Source organism: Sinocyclocheilus grahami, unplaced genomic scaffold, assembly GCF_001515645.1.
Source record: "Sinocyclocheilus grahami isolate Dianchi unplaced genomic scaffold, SAMN03320097.WGS_v1.1 scaffold733.1, whole genome shotgun sequence".
Lineage (NCBI taxonomy): Eukaryota > Metazoa > Chordata > Actinopteri > Cypriniformes > Cyprinidae > Sinocyclocheilus > Sinocyclocheilus grahami.
Window position 1 is genome coordinate 410,708 of NW_015505912.1, and position 15,503 is coordinate 426,210.

Sequence of the window (15,503 nt, forward strand, 5' to 3'; positions counted from 1 at the left end):
GTATATCGACAGAGGGATAAATAAGCTTGTGACTCCAAAATTTTAGACACCAGTAGTACGACGATGTGCTCTGTTACAAATAACTTATCTATGTATTTTTGTGACATTCGCCTTTGGCCGTGCCTTTACACGAATAAAATCAAAGAAACTGTTATTTACAGGAAACGGTGATACTGAAAGAAGAGTCTGTACTGCCAGTTTACGTCTGTTTCAAGGGCAAGTTCTGTCTCATACGCCCTGCATGACTGTTGAACAAGTTTCATTTAGGTCGAGCAAATGTGAACGTTTGTTAAAACCTTTGTATTGAACATACAGGCATTATCCTCTGGAGCTTTTAGACATGCTGCAGTCATTCAAGCTTTTCTTCAACTGTAACCTGGTGCTATCACGCTCCTACTCTGGATATTATGTCTCTCGAGTGAGGTCTGTCTTCTTTAAAATACATCTATTTATAATATGAAATAGGATGCCACTGTAGTACTGGAAGTATAATGTACTGATGGACTGGAATTAATATAACTTTTTATAGGTGTTTGGATGAATCTCACAAAAGCTGTCAAGAACATGTCCAGGTCAAAAGAAAATATATTTTATAATACGTAAGAAAATGAAAATAGTTATGTGACATAAGTACACAAAGAGTTAACTCTGTTGATTTAAAAAAAAAAAAGTTTTTCATGAGTTTAAAGTGCAAACAGTCCTAAAACAGCTATTATTTTCTTTATCTTTTTATGTGTTGATGTTTTGAGGTGAATGACCTAATTAACAAAAATTAACAATCCGTTAAACATTCTTTGGTTTCTGAATTCTTATTCATGTTATTTTTTTATTATTATTACTACTACTATTATTTAAAAAAAATAAATGGTAGTATTATTAAGCGTTATCTATAATATTTCCTAGCATGAATTATGGACAATTCAAGTCATTTTTTTCTTAACTTCTGAATATAAAATAAAATATTCCTGTTTAGGTACCGTAAGAGATTAAAGGAGGACGATGAGGCATGTCGAGAGGCACTGAAGTCTGGGAACTTTCTACTGTATCATAAGCTTTCTCCTCTACTGCGAAAGACCAACAGTGGCATTTACACACTGGCTTCTCTAAAAACCTCAGGTTTCAGTACAACTCCATTTAAACTCTTCCATTACGTAAATAAAAGGATTTTGCATATGCATTTGTATGCCCATTTCTCTAGATTTGGAACACATACTGGAGAAGGTTGGAAAGGACAAACAGTAACGAATCTTTTCTTCTGGGACGCACTGACAAGGGTGAACCCCAATTCTCACTGGAAGTAGGTCAGTTAATACAGCCATTACTACACAATACTATGAAAATAAAGCCCAACATTCTACAACTGGAAAATGTATCAGTATATGAAATTTCATTTATACACCTGGCAAGCGTTTTTATCCAAAGCGACTTATATTGCATTCGTTGACTTACAGTATATTGCTTTGGTGTTGCTAGCTCCATGCTCTACTGTTTGAGCTACAGGAACGCTATAGGATTGAGAATGTGAGTGGTGTTTGATTGTTCCTGGAATTTCAATGACATTTTAAATTCTTTATTAATTTCCAGGCCTGGAAAACAATGTTAATATTTCCAGGTGACCATGGAAACCCTGTATACTATACTATGCTGTAAACTGTATATTATTTTATACACTATATATATCAGCTCATGGAGCTCTCTTCTCATTGTAGGTGATTTAGACCGCAGTGCATTGGAGCAGGTGTGTAGAGGTATGTTTGTGGACCTCAGGAAAGCTTGTTACCTGGACCAGAGTCTCCTCTTGTGGCCAAAGTATGTACTTTAGGTTTCTAAATGATCAAAAATGCTAGTGCTTTGTAATCACTTTGAATTATCATGTTGATTTTGTGACTGATGATATTTGATTTCAGTAAACATGGGGTAGGTAAGCAGGTTGCAGGTTCAAATACAGAGTTCTGGCATGAAACTCTAGATGGCGCAGTCTGATAGGTCTAACTCAGTCTGACCTAATGACATCATTATCACATGGCACAGCTGATTGGTTCTCTTCTGTATCGGTAGCCAATGAGCTCGCTGCTCAGCATTCAAATAAATGACTAGTGCTTGCCGTAGCAAGAAACCCTCCACCTTCCCCAGCTCCACCTGTATAGATCTGCTATGAGGTGATTCATGTATGCTATATGGGGGTCATATCATGTATGTTATATTTGCAGCAGCAATATTTCTTACATGCTCACAGCAGCATGTTGTGGATGTATTGGCAGTAGCAAGTCTCGGTACTTGCTCTGCTGTAGCAGCAGCGTAGCAGATCTATTCCGCCAAGACCAAATACATTAACATTGTCATGTACATTACCATGCCAATCTCTCCGAGAGTTGTCATGACAGAACTTAAGTTCAGCATTAAATGAAAATTTGTGCTATCAATTTCCTAAATGCATGTTATTGTTCTTATTGTGAACGATTCACCCATGAATATGTTTTTTGACCTCGTAATTTTTAATCAAAATGTTAGAACTGGATCTACTGGTGAAACGACAGACTTCTCTCTAGTGATGTATTCAGTACTTCTCCAGTCATCTGCTAAAACTCCACCTCTTTATTACAACTGACTACAAGCTCACATTCAGATCTGCCTTCATCCAGTCAACAGCCGATGCATAGAGCCAAGTCCCCTCCTTTTTTCAATAATTGAAACACTTGGATATATTTGGATTGGAAAATATATTTCGCTACTTCTGTTACAAAAGCAAAAACGAAAGATATTCTATATGAATAAAGTTGGAGCTATTCGTATGTTGACCATCTCTGAGAAGTTATATGGTGTTTGTTTTAGCGACAAGCTCTCCTTCGATGGCACCAGACCAATTGCTTTTGCAGTGCCACTGGGCAGCCTACCATCAGGAACCAATCAGGAAGTGTCAGAGTTTGCCACAGCAGTGGCATCACCTACTACCCCAAAGTAAGCATGTGCTTTTCACGATGCCAGACAACACTACAACTGCCACAATATGCACATACATGGCATTTGACAGAAAGCATTGTCCGATTTTTAAAATAATTTCTGTTTTATCTGATATGTTTCACTGACGCAGGTTTGAGTAATATTAATGTGCTGTTCTAAATAAAGATATATTGCCATTTTCACAGTATCTAAATAGCTATTTAGACATTGTTTCAGGCTACTACTGTATGTAATAAAGTCTAATATAGTAATTTACACAATAATGGCAGTTAAAATTAATGTAATAAAGGCTATGGCAATATCAGCAAACAACAGATTTGAACTAGATAAAAAAAGTGAATCAATACAAACTTTGAGAAAACTTAGCCATACATTTTGGAAAAGTTTGAAGGTTTTAAGCTTTAATTAAGTAGTTTTAAGTTTAAAGCAGTTTTAAGTTTAAAGTAATTAAAAAAACTAAAAATTGTGAAAGTTTTAAGGCCATGCAGTGTCCCAGACAGTAGATTTTATAAACAGGTCCGAATCCATTCTGGTATGGAATGCCCACTTACTACCCAATTAATTCCTGATTAATCAATTTTCGCGTTGAATATCCTATTTTGGAGTACAATGAATTGCGAATGCCATTTCTTGTTGTCCTTAAATTACGGTACACAATGAAAACATTAGCATGAAGCTGTTTGTCCTTGACTTGCAGATGGCACCTGCTGTGATCGTGCTGGTGTCTGATGGGAGCAGATGTTTGCTGGCGCGCCAGACCATGTTTCCTCTAGGCATGTACAGCGCGCTCTCAGGCTTCTGTGACATGGACGAGTCACACTTTATTACAAGCTGCTGTGCACACCATATCACTCTGTGGAGTTACCTAATCATTTTGCTCTATCAAAACATTTTGCAGGAGAGTCAGTGGAGGAGACCCTGCACAGAGAGGTTGCAGAAGAGGTGGGTCTAGAGGTGGAGAACATTCAGTACTCTGGATCACAGCACTGGCCATTCCCACAAAACTCCTTTATGTTAGCCTGCCACGCAACTGTAAACCCAGATAAAACGCAGGTGAGACTTGGATGATCCCTTAAACTACTTATTAGTGAGACACTACAGATTAAAGACATACATTATATTATTAAAGGGGTCATATGACGTTGCTAAAAAGAACATTATGTTGTGTATTTGGTATAATGCAATGTGTTTATGCGGTTTAAGGTTCAAAAACACATTATTTTTCACATAATGTACATTATTGTTGCTCCTCTATGCCCCGCCTTTCTGAAATGCGTAAATTTTTACAAAACTCATCATTCTGAAAAGCGAGGTGTGCTCTGATTTGCCAGCTATCCAGTGCGTTATGGTTGGCTGAATACCTCAATGGAAATGTTACGCCCCTTACCATACTGTGATGCCCTGTCCGGCTGGAGCGATGATTCAAAAACATGAAAACCCATTATAAACGAGGCATTTGTTGCATCCAGTGGGGACATAATTTCTGATATTAATTACTTATACTGTCTTTGTACGCGTTGCATATTGTGCTGCGTAAACATAAAACCATGTCTGCATTTGTGATCGAAGAAACAACAAACAACAAGCGCTACTCTACACTGCTCAAAACTCGCGTTTGAATAGTCAGTGGCAAATTCTTTAAATATAAAAAACTTACTTACAGGCTGTGAGTCAGAAGCGCCAGACTGTTCTTGCAAAGTTGGAACTGCCCCACTTTATAGAAACAGCCTTTGTGCACAGACCCATTGTAGGCTACTCTGCAGGTTCAGGAAACAGTCCTGTATAAAATGTGCTGCACACATCTGAATATTTGGGTTGAACTGTTCTGGAACAGTGTTGTAAATACAACTTAACCACTGATTTCTAGTTGTGTCCTCTTTTGGAAGGCCAAACAAAGTTTCGCTTTCACAACGAAACACATAGCGTCACACACGGCGGGCTTGAGTGAGCGGAGGCCGGCGGGCTTGAGAACGGCGCGGCCGGTGGGCTTGCGGCAACCACATGTGACTTTGCAACTTTAGGGATCTTATCTATGCATGAACAGCTTGTAACACTCCAAAGAGAAAGGGAAATTTGAAATTGCATCATATGACCCCTTTAAAGGGGTCATAGGATGCCCATTTTCCACAAGTTGATATGATTCTTTAGGGTCTTAATGAAAAGTCTGTAACATAGTTTGGTTAAAATTTCTCAATGGTAGTGTAAAAAACACTGTCAAAAACGGCTCTTTTCAGAGCAAGCAGTTTTTGTAGCATTTTCCTTTAAATGTTAATGAGCTATGCTGACCCCGCCCCTCTCTTCCGAGCTGCTTTCAGAGAGTTTATTTTAGCCGCATTCATCGTGAAACTTGCTAATTAGCACATTATTAGGAAAGGCAATTTGCAAAGATTCATTACAAAACATTATACTCACTTCTTCTGTAGATGAGGCTGGATCACGAATGATTCACGCAAACATAGACACATTTATGTAGATCGGGGGCGCATTCCCTTTAGAAACAATGTAATCCACTGCAAGTTCAGCGGCTCAGATGTCGGGAGTAAATGACGACTGCTATGTTCATTATTACATCCAACAACAGAACACCTCAATCGCTTAGGAGTCATTCTTGTCTGCATCTGCTCCGGCGGTGAAACAATGGCGGACTGATGACAGCTCACTCAGGGCGGGTCTAAGGTAAGACCCCAGTCCAGTCTGTGCTGAAACGCTACTGTCAATCAAACTATCGTGGGAGGGGCCTGTCTGTGTGACGTCACACAGATAGGCATCTGAGATCGGCTCGATTTGAGAAAGGGGAAAACATTTAACCAGATTAATAAAAAAACACTTGGGGGATTTTTATCCTTATAGGGTGGTTGTGTACACACACTCCCAACACACATTTCAGTTCAAACAACTTGTAAAAGTGCATGTAGCATCCTATGACCCCTTTAAGTGAACTGTATTAAAAAATAAATAAAATAAAAAATAATTGCCTTCAGACACATGTAGGACTCTCTAGTTTGAGTCTCTGCTTTTACATTAAATTATTTTCTGATAATTTGTAATGAATTTGGTAAAATGTGTATACAGTATTTCTCTGTCAGTTATAGAACATGGATGAGAATTGGTTCAGTCATTAAAATGTGAAAATGACTGAATGAATACTATTTTGAGACCCTGGAAAGCATTCAGGCATATCAAAACATACTTATTTAACCCAATGACAGCAGAGTAGAGATATTGCTGTTGTTATAAACTTAAACTGCTTTAACTGTGTTCATGGATAGGTGAATATTGACAAGGCAGAACTTGAGGATGCTCGCTGGTTCACTTATGAAGAAATAACAGAAGCACTACGGAAACCGCCACTTGACCCCAGAAGAGAGCCACCTGTGTTCTGGGTCCCGCCGGCTTATGCCATCAGCTCATTCAAGAATGGGCCAATCAGCAACAACTATCAAGAAAATGACATGGACTTGAGTAATCATGTATCTAATATGCATTATGTTACCACTAATTTAATAACTTGAAGATAAAATAGACATGAAAACCTGAACCTGTGATAACCAGAATACTTTCGAAGGGATCTTCAGTGATATTCAGAGGAGGACTTTTATTAGAGTATGCCTGGATTGGAAAAAAAATGTTATAAATCGAAAATGATAATAGAAGATAATTATGATTGTAATCAAATACATTTTTATACAATGTAATTATTATGCATATATATTATTCTTGTATAAATAATTATATTTGTAAGTGCATCAAGAAGCGTCTGAATTTGGATTCCAAGGACACACTGCACTACCTCAAATAGTACTAATCAATCAGTACACTGTAGCCGTTTTTGAAGAAAACATTTGAACGTATGTTTTTACAATTATTTTTACGATTTTTAATGATCTTACAATAAAATCAGTACCAAGAAATAGTTTTCAATTGTTTTTTAAAAAATACTTGTATGTTGTTTTTAAGGATGTACTGTTTCTTTTTTTAATTTAATGAGACATGTTTAATAAGATGTTGTTGTTTTTTTAAAGACAATTTATATTTACATTCATAGTACTTTGTGCACGATTAATTAATTTTTTTTTCGTTGACTGAGAGAAAAAACTCACCGACCAATCAGATTCAAGCCTTTCCTTTACGTATCCGATCCCGCCTCTCCTCCACACTTGGTGGCGCTGAAGCGGGAAATCCCGCAATAGAATCGTTAGAAGAAGAATGGTAGTCAAGATGGACGCGGAGCTGTTGCTGTTTTTGGTGTCTGAGAACAAGGAATTATTTGATAAAAACCACAGTGAGTACAAAAACACGAAGCGGAAAGAAGTTCTCTGGCAAGGAATAGCAGACAAAATGGGAGTCGATGGTGAGTTTTGTTGGTGTCGCTTGTTATGTAGCGTTACTGTCAGCGCGCCTAACCACCACCAACGTGTGTGTGTGTGTTTGTATAGTGGAAGAGGTGAAAGCTAAATGGAAAAATCTAAGAGACACATACACCAGGAAAAAGCGGCTGGAGCAGGATGGTAGTCGGGGTGGAAGGGCAGCTAAGAAAAAGAAGCAATGGAAATATATGCGAGTGATGGACTTTCTCGATCCCTCCACAGAGCACAGAAGGTATTCGAGTGCGTTTCATTTAAGTCTGCTTGCAAGACTTCAGAGTTTGAAAAAACAAAAAATGTCCCATTTTGATTTCACTAGGGATGGGCGATACCACTTATTTTGTTTTCGATACGATACCGATATTTTTCAAGGCAGTATCGTCGATATCGATACTGATTATTTGTTAAGGCAGTATCGTCGATATCGATATTTTTCAAGGCAGTATCGTCGATATCGATACCGATACGATACTTATGAAATAAACTTTTAAATGATGAAATTTATTAAATTACTAAGAGTAAAATGGGTAATGACAACCACTTAGCTATATGTTTAAAAAACATTTTAACATTCAATACGCCTTAATTGTAATTTATTAGGTTATATTTTTGTTTACACATGGTTCAAATGTGTTTTTTGTTTACACATGATTCAAATCTACAAATACTACAGTTAAACTACAGTCACTTTAGTAAAACCATGGTTCATTTTCATAAGGGACTGCCAGTAACAGGCTGTTGCACGCATAGAATGCAACCTTTTTGTTCTGACAGTGTATGATTTCTATTAACATTACAGAATAGAACACGATCTATATTATCTTTCAACCTTCAATTTAAATAACTGTAATTGCACAAACTGTAGGCTACGATTTCAATTTGTTTATTGTGAAATAACTCAAACATATGTTTTTTTTTTTTCTGTCCTCTGATAAGCTTTGTTCAGGGCTGCCGTTCCCAAAAGCTTTAATGCTTTCTTATGATACTTTTGGGAAACGCAGCCCTGTTTGAATGCACTGTCAGCAGTGAGTGAACGCTCTCTTTGATTGATTGGTTCTGTCTTGCAACATTTGTGTTTGTTCAGATGAGCAGGAAAATAGTTCCTACACAATTACTCGCTAACAAAGGTTATTCGTCCAATTCAATGCATTTGTATGCATTATTATTATTATTTTAAATAAATAAAATCACTGGTAAATAAAACACTCCTTAGTATCGATATTTTTTGTTTGAGTATCGATACTTTCGATACTCGTGTCAGTATCGATATATCGATACGCCCATCCCTAGATTTCACTATATGTTCGTTATTAAAATCCAATAGACAGCTGTGACGTCATTGCAACTTTTGTTTTTTTTCCACGTGTGATACTGGTCCTTAAAATCCTGGTTATTTTTATTTATTATTTTTTTTCTCGTTTCACTTGTGTATCAAATTGTGTTTTTGACTGCCTTTGTGATATTTAAGTTATGCTTGAAATAGCATATTACTATACTACTTAACATTTCATGACATTTCTCAATGCGGAGCACACTAAAATCCATTTCCAGTGTGATATCATTTTCTAGTTTATTATTAGATTGGGCTGGCAAGTATGCAGACATTTTCATACAAAATTGGATTCAATGTTTATAAATAAATTGCATTTTTATTTTGGAGATGACAACTGGATGCTGCAGGCAGAATTAAACACAATATGGCATAGTAAGTTAATATTTGAAATATTTAGCATTGCATAATGCATACTTCCACATTCCTGTTTTCTAGTAATAATACACTCTCACACTGTATACTGCAAAGTACGTTAGTATTCCTCTATGAACACCAATGTCACATTGCTAAAGTGTAATAAAAGCATGAATTCCATCTTTTTTTGTAGTCTGCCCTATTAGTAGTATTTGATAAAATTAAAAAAAATTTTTAATGAAAATCTCAGGCCACCAAGATGTAGATAAGTTTTTCATCATTGAAACGGATTTTGACAAATTTAGCATTACATCACTTGCTTATCAATGGATCCTCTGCAGTGAATGGGTGCCGTCAGAATGAGTGTCCAAACAGCTGTTTAAAAACATGACAATAATCCACAGCTAATCGACACGACCCCAGTCCATCAATTAAAGTCTTGTGAAGTATAAATCTGTGTATTTGTAGTAAACCCATTAAGGCAGTTTGACATTGAAACTCCCGCTTCTGTTCAAAATACCAGTCCATAATCCACAATAATGCTTCATCCAGTGAAAAAGTCCATCCCCTGTTGTCCTCTCACATCAAAATTCACTGGCATATTTGTTTAGAACTGTTTTGGGCTGTTTTCACTTGTAAACTCTGCTTGATCTGTGATTTCTCTCCTGATTCAGACGGTGACTGATTGAGACAAGAAAGCAATTTTATGGGTAGAGGACTCATTTTAGCAGGAAGCACTGGTTTGATGTTAAAAACATTTGAAGGATTTCTTTCTTACAAACAAGCAGTTTTTTGATGTACTGGAGTCATTTGGATTATTGTGACATTTTTATCCGCTGTTTGGACTCTCATTCTGACGGCACCCATTCACTGCAGAAGATCCATTGGTTAGCAAGTGATGTAATGCTAAATATCTCCAAATCTGTTCTGATGAAGAAACGTATCTACGTCTTGGATTGCATGAGGGTGAGTACATTTCCATCACATTTTCATTTTTGGATAAAGTATTCCTTTAACATAAAACATTTGTCTAGAACAACTTGATCTTGACTATATCAAACAATCAAAATTAATTAAAAACATTAGGTATTTATGTGAAGATTTTCATCTAATGTCAGTTTAATCACCCCTTCACAACTGCCGCCATGTGCACGTTTTTGTGGTATACCAATAAATATGTAAAAATGGTCCGATTAATCTTCTATTAACTTAATCAGGTAACATCATTTAGTCTTTTTGTAGCACAGTGGGAAACTATCATTTAATTGTATTTAAATTTTAGCAAAAGTTTATCTGTACTGTAATGAAGCATACAAAACTCATGGTTATTCACAATGGTTTTTAATCGGTGTACAGTGTTCTATTGGACAGCCTTCCCAGCAAAATCGAGGATGATGAGCCAGATGAAGACAGCGGGGCCGAACCAGCCAGCACCAGTACAGGAACATCAGTGACAAGTCCAGGAGCTGACATTGTAAAGAGAAGGCGATCAGAGACACTAGAGCTGTTGGAAAGGTATCTGGCATCCAAAGATGCAAAAGACAGAGAGAAAGATGAACAGCAAGATGAAGTCGATTTATTTCTTCGGAGCTTAGCACCTGCTTTAAGACGCCTTCCTGCTTCAAAGCAGTCCTTGGTGAAGCTTCAGATCCAAAAAATACTTCATGACGCAGAGTTCGGACAGCCCAGCTTTCCTCAGATATCCTCAGTGTCGCCAAGTAATCAGTTGTTACTACAGTGTAGTGTCGTAAAGCCCAGTTGAAATGCTTTTTTATTGAAAATAAATGTAACTTTAAAAGAAGTGACCTTGTGCTGGTTGTTTCATATTTTCAGTGTTGAGTGTTCTATTCTATATGACTAAAAAGAAGAACTACTTTCATATCGATCGGAACAAGTTTATTATATTCAGATAATCATGAACAATAATACATCCAACACTTACGAAACAGGAAAACACATATACAAAAAAAAAAAACTGTTAAAGTAACACTTAATTTTTCATTCTTATTTGATCCACAAGCTGGTCTGGACAGGAACACATGAAGCAGATTCACACTAATCCACTTTAATAAATGTGTCACGTTATTAGTCTCAATATGCTTCCTTAAACCGGGTCAGCATCCATTATAAAGCATCCTTTGATTATTATTTACAAGATGGATTTTATAACATTTGGTAGAAATAGCTCAGTATTATGAATGTCAAATTTTTCTTGCCCTTCTTTTCTGCTGCTGGTTTCTTGCAATATTTCGCCTCCAGATCCGAGAGTTGAATCCGTTTTCTTTGGACTTTTGTCTTTGCTAAATAAGAAACAGAAGCCATAAAGTCAATTGTAATACTTTTAAAGAGGTTGTGATTGAACTCCAATACTTTAATAATTCAGTATTTGCCTTTTCAGCATGCAGCTTATGGTTACTTACTCATTTCTGATAAAAACGAGGTTATTGTAGGTCATGTATTAATTCACAGTACATTAAATGAAAGATGAACTACACAAACTCAAATGTCATTTAGAAAACTAATTCCATCCAAATGGTCCTTTATTTACCTTTGTACAGATTTGCACATGCACTACCTTTCAAAAGTCTGGAGCAATGGCTGCTGGAAATTCAGCTTTGCCATCACAGGAATAAATTACATTTTAAAATCTATTCATATAGAGTACACATTTGGCAGATTAATACAGCCTGTGACATCTTAATGGTTTTTACCTCAATCATGGCTACCAGGCTGCCCTCACTGTTCAAGCCCATCTCCTTCTGCATTTCCTCTGCCTTCTCTTTTTCCGCCTAGAATGTCAGGATAATTCATCAAAGACTCAAACCTTATTAAAAAAATAATTTCATAGCAAAACTTTAGAAAGTGAATCAGCACCTTTATTTTGCGGTTGTTGTTCTTCTTGGCACGTTCATGAGTGAAGGCTTTGTAGGCTGGCACCTCTTCAGCGTCAATGGCTTTCTGTAGTATGTCTTTGACACGTGGCTCATCTTCAGAAGTACTCCATGATCAGATCCATGTCACCTTCATACTGTAGGTACAGTCTCTTCAAGTCTTCTACCTCTTCATCAGAGCCTTTATACTGCTTCTCAAAGTCCAAGATATCTTGCAATGTGATCTATAGCAGAGAATTTGTCATTTTAGCAACTGCCTTTGAAAAAAAAAAAACCACATAAAACAATACATGGTACAAAAAAAATAAATACCTTGGGGAAACAATCTTCTGCAGTGCTCCTCCCAATTGCGATCTTGATCAAGGGTGTCTGGCTCTTCGTCCACTATTCCCCGTTCATCATAGACTGCCCTTTGGTCCTTGTCAGCCAACACTGCATAAGCCTTTCCCAGCATCTGTGGAAATATTGAAAATGTTAGGTTATAGGATGTATTTATGTAATTATTTTTCTTTTTTAATTTTATGATTAAATTTTAAAATGTAAACCTCTGGTACTCCTAAGTCACTTCTGCTTATGTGCACTTTTGCACTAGCTATGTGAACACAAAAAATTGCTATGATTCAAAAAGGGTCAAATAAAAAAGTTTTTAAAAAGTCCCACTTTTACTTTCAGCGGTCAAAAATTGGAAATGGAAAGAAATGAAATGAAATGGAAATACAAATAGAAAAATATAGAGAACTCATCTAGTGGTTACACGATGGAATTACGTCAGAATATATATTTTTCCTGCCACAAGATGGCTCTAATTTTCCTCTGCACTGGATTTGAAATATTTTTCATTTGAACCTTAAGATACTACAAAAAAAAAAGTATTAGACGGAAATGCACTGAATATAATTATTGCATAAATAACATTTAGTAGCATAAAAAAAACATTTTCAATCTACTCAAAATGCTAATTATAAAATATTGAGCTAAAATATAGTACATTAAAAATGTGTTTTAACAGCTACCTGTGTTTGTGTTTCTTTAACAGAGCAACCATACATCTTTTTTTTGATGAGTTAATTAAAATGATTTCTACTTGATGATATAATCACTTAGTTTTTTTTTATCATATTATTTTACTTGTTTTCCCTTCTCTTGTAGTGCTTATTTAATCTTATTAGTAAAGTTAAACCGCGTAAGAGATAAGAATTTCTCCATTTAAAGGTTTTTAATTTTACAGAAAATACAATTTTATGTGCACATCTGAGGCAAAAAACCTCAATGAGGGTGCTCAGCTATTGTAAACAATGAGAGAAAAAAAATAAAGGTTTGCACACCACAGCTCCAAAAAATGCAAAAATGTTTAGTTCATGTTCTCACCACAGGTGAGGTTTTGAGCCCGATACTGTTTTGAACACATATACTGAACACACACAAAAATAATACAACTACTGAACAAATGACACAGTCAAGAACAAGTCACAACAATCTAACATACACAGTTACACACCTGATCAAAAACACACAAATACAATCAGCATCATGAATGCAAAAAAGGAGGAATATCAAACTCTTCATTAAGACCATTAGGTGATAACCTCAATGAGGGTGCTCAGCTATTGTAAACAATGAGAAATAAAAAATAAAGGTTTGCACACCACAGCTCCAAAAAATGCAAAAATGTTTAGTTCATGTTCTCACCACAGGTGAGGTTTTGAGCCCGATACTGTTTTGAACACATATACTGAACACACACACAAAAATAATAATAATAATACAACTACTGAACAAATGACACAGTCAAGAACAAGTCACAACAATCTAACATACACAGTTACACACCTGATCAAAAACACACAAATACAATCAGCATCATGAATGCAAAAAAGGAGGAATATCAAACTCTTCATTAAGACCATTAGGTGATAATGTGTTCAAAGTATAATTCCGATAGGCTACACGGTTTAAAAGCAAATAGTTAAAATCACCCCCTCTACGAGCTAATTTGACAGCTTCAATGCCAATGTAGTGTAGTGTGGAAACCGAATGTTTAAATATAATGTTATCACTTGTTCTTGGTATTTTATGTTTTCACTTTTATTTCAGCTATGTAATTTGTTTTCCCGAGTGTTTAGTTGTTGGGTTTCTGTCATGTGGTTTATCATGTGATGTAATTTCTGCTAGTAATTAAGGGCTCATTAGTATACGTGTTCATTGTCTGATGAAGAGCCATACGGCTCAAAACGTCACCTGTAGTGAAAACAATGAAATAAACATTTTTGGGGCTGTAGTGTGCCAACCTTTCTTTTTTTTCTTTTAATTTTACAGGACAATGTTGTGAAGCAGTCATTTTCCATTGCTTTGGCATAATGACATCTGTTGGATTCGAACTGGTCAGACAAAGTCCAGTCTGGACGGACATACACAACTAAGATTAATCCATAAACACTGCTCAGTTTTCATAATCAATCACTCGGTCTTCTGCTCTTCTTTGGCTTCCTTTATCAACCTCTTAGGCTCATAGAAGACTTCTAGTACCAGACAAAACACACTTTTGTTAACTGATTCTGGGTATCAAACAAGACCTGCTTATAACTGGTTTAGCAGACAATAGATCTAATATTCCTGGAGTGGAGATCTGATCTAACAAGGTGTTTGGTGAGTTTTGATCGTGTGACCCGTAAGTAACCCACCAGAGGGTTAATGTTGATTGTGGATCACCTTTGAAATCGCTTCCTACTACTTTAGAGGACACCAGACCATTCAAGAAGGTTCTAACCGAATTCTGGGCAGAAGTGCTGCATTAGAAATACAGTGGTTACCTGGAACTTGGTGGTGGCTAACTCATCCCCAGGAGCTCCATCTGGATGAACCTGCAGAGAGACTTTATAATATCCGCGTCTGACCTCCGAGTCAGATGCTTCTTTACAAACACCCAGAACTTCATACAGGCCAGAGGTCTCGAAGAGCTCCTCACACTGCTCCAGTAAACCCATGACTGCGTGAGGGAGAAAAAACACGGAATCATCCATTCATGTATTAACTGCACAACATACGAAAGAATTTTTTTTTTTTTTACGTGATTTTATATGAACGCTAAACATTGAAAAATGACCGAATTTATCACTTCTCACTTATTTAAAAAAAAAAAACAGTTTAAGATTAAGCGAAAATGTTTCGAATACGAATACAGAAATGCATATGCGTGATTAAACACTCGCACATCTGACCGACTTTGCAAAAAATAACAAGGTTAGTTCAAAGCAATTCAACTTAATGTTTTATTAACGCTCTTACCAGAGATGACGGTCACGTTGAAACTGTTCAAATATGCCAGAAAATAACACTATCATCTTCTTTTAATTTTATTGGCGGTTGGCAAACCAACTTAAAGGTACATTTACCGCCACCTACTGGACTATGGGCAGTACTTTGAAAGAAAGGACAAGGAGAGAAAATAAATTAATTCATTTAAAATTAAATAAATACGATTTTGGCGCTTTGTGTAAACGTCACAAAATGTCATGACGTAGGACAGCTGTTAGTTAAATTAAGAACTACAAATTTATTACCAAAAAGCCTATTTTTCAGTCGTTTTCGGAATAATTTGAA

The 15,503-nt window shown here is 36.3% G+C and overlaps 2 protein-coding genes and 1 pseudogene across 2 annotated transcripts; 2 read left to right on the forward strand and 1 right to left on the reverse strand.

The window, feature by feature from the left end:
* The first annotated feature begins 58 nt into the window (after window positions 1-58).
* On the forward strand, window positions 59-6,496 carry nudt13 (nudix (nucleoside diphosphate linked moiety X)-type motif 13). The gene is given in 12 exon segments (XM_071582317.1): window positions 59-216; window positions 316-423; window positions 974-1,116; window positions 1,199-1,238; window positions 1,240-1,301; window positions 1,710-1,781; window positions 1,784-1,809; window positions 2,833-2,958; window positions 3,659-3,769; window positions 3,859-4,014; window positions 6,231-6,360; window positions 6,363-6,496. Coding segments are annotated over 11 exon segments (999 nt in total). The 5' UTR covers window positions 59-216; window positions 316-340; the 3' UTR covers window positions 6,413-6,496.
* Window positions 6,497-7,108: 612 nt separating this feature from the next.
* LOC107560545 (uncharacterized) lies at window positions 7,109-10,807 on the forward strand. Its single transcript, XM_016244757.1, has 3 exons — window positions 7,109-7,312; window positions 7,398-7,560; window positions 10,369-10,807. The coding sequence occupies exons 1-3, from the start codon at window positions 7,168-7,170 to the stop codon at window positions 10,772-10,774; spliced, it is 714 nt and encodes a 237-aa protein (XP_016100243.1). The 5' UTR covers window positions 7,109-7,167; the 3' UTR covers window positions 10,775-10,807.
* Window positions 10,808-10,973: 166 nt separating this feature from the next.
* Window positions 10,974-15,237, reverse strand: LOC107560553 (dnaJ homolog subfamily C member 9-like; annotated as a pseudogene).
* Between the last annotated feature and the right edge of the window lie 266 nt (window positions 15,238-15,503).

Bases quoted from the DNA above. Each gene is read 5' to 3' on its own strand.
- LOC107560545 (XM_016244757.1), top strand. From the start codon at position 7,168: ATGGTAGTCAAGATGGACGCGGAGCTGTTGCTGTTTTTGGTGTCTGAG. The intron at 7,313-7,397 runs GTGAGTTTTGTT...GTGTTTGTATAG, and splicing joins AGACAAAATGGGAGTCGATG to TGGAAGAGGTGAAAGCTAAA. The intron at 7,561-10,368 runs GTATTCGAGTGC...ATCGGTGTACAG, and splicing joins CCCTCCACAGAGCACAGAAG to TGTTCTATTGGACAGCCTTC.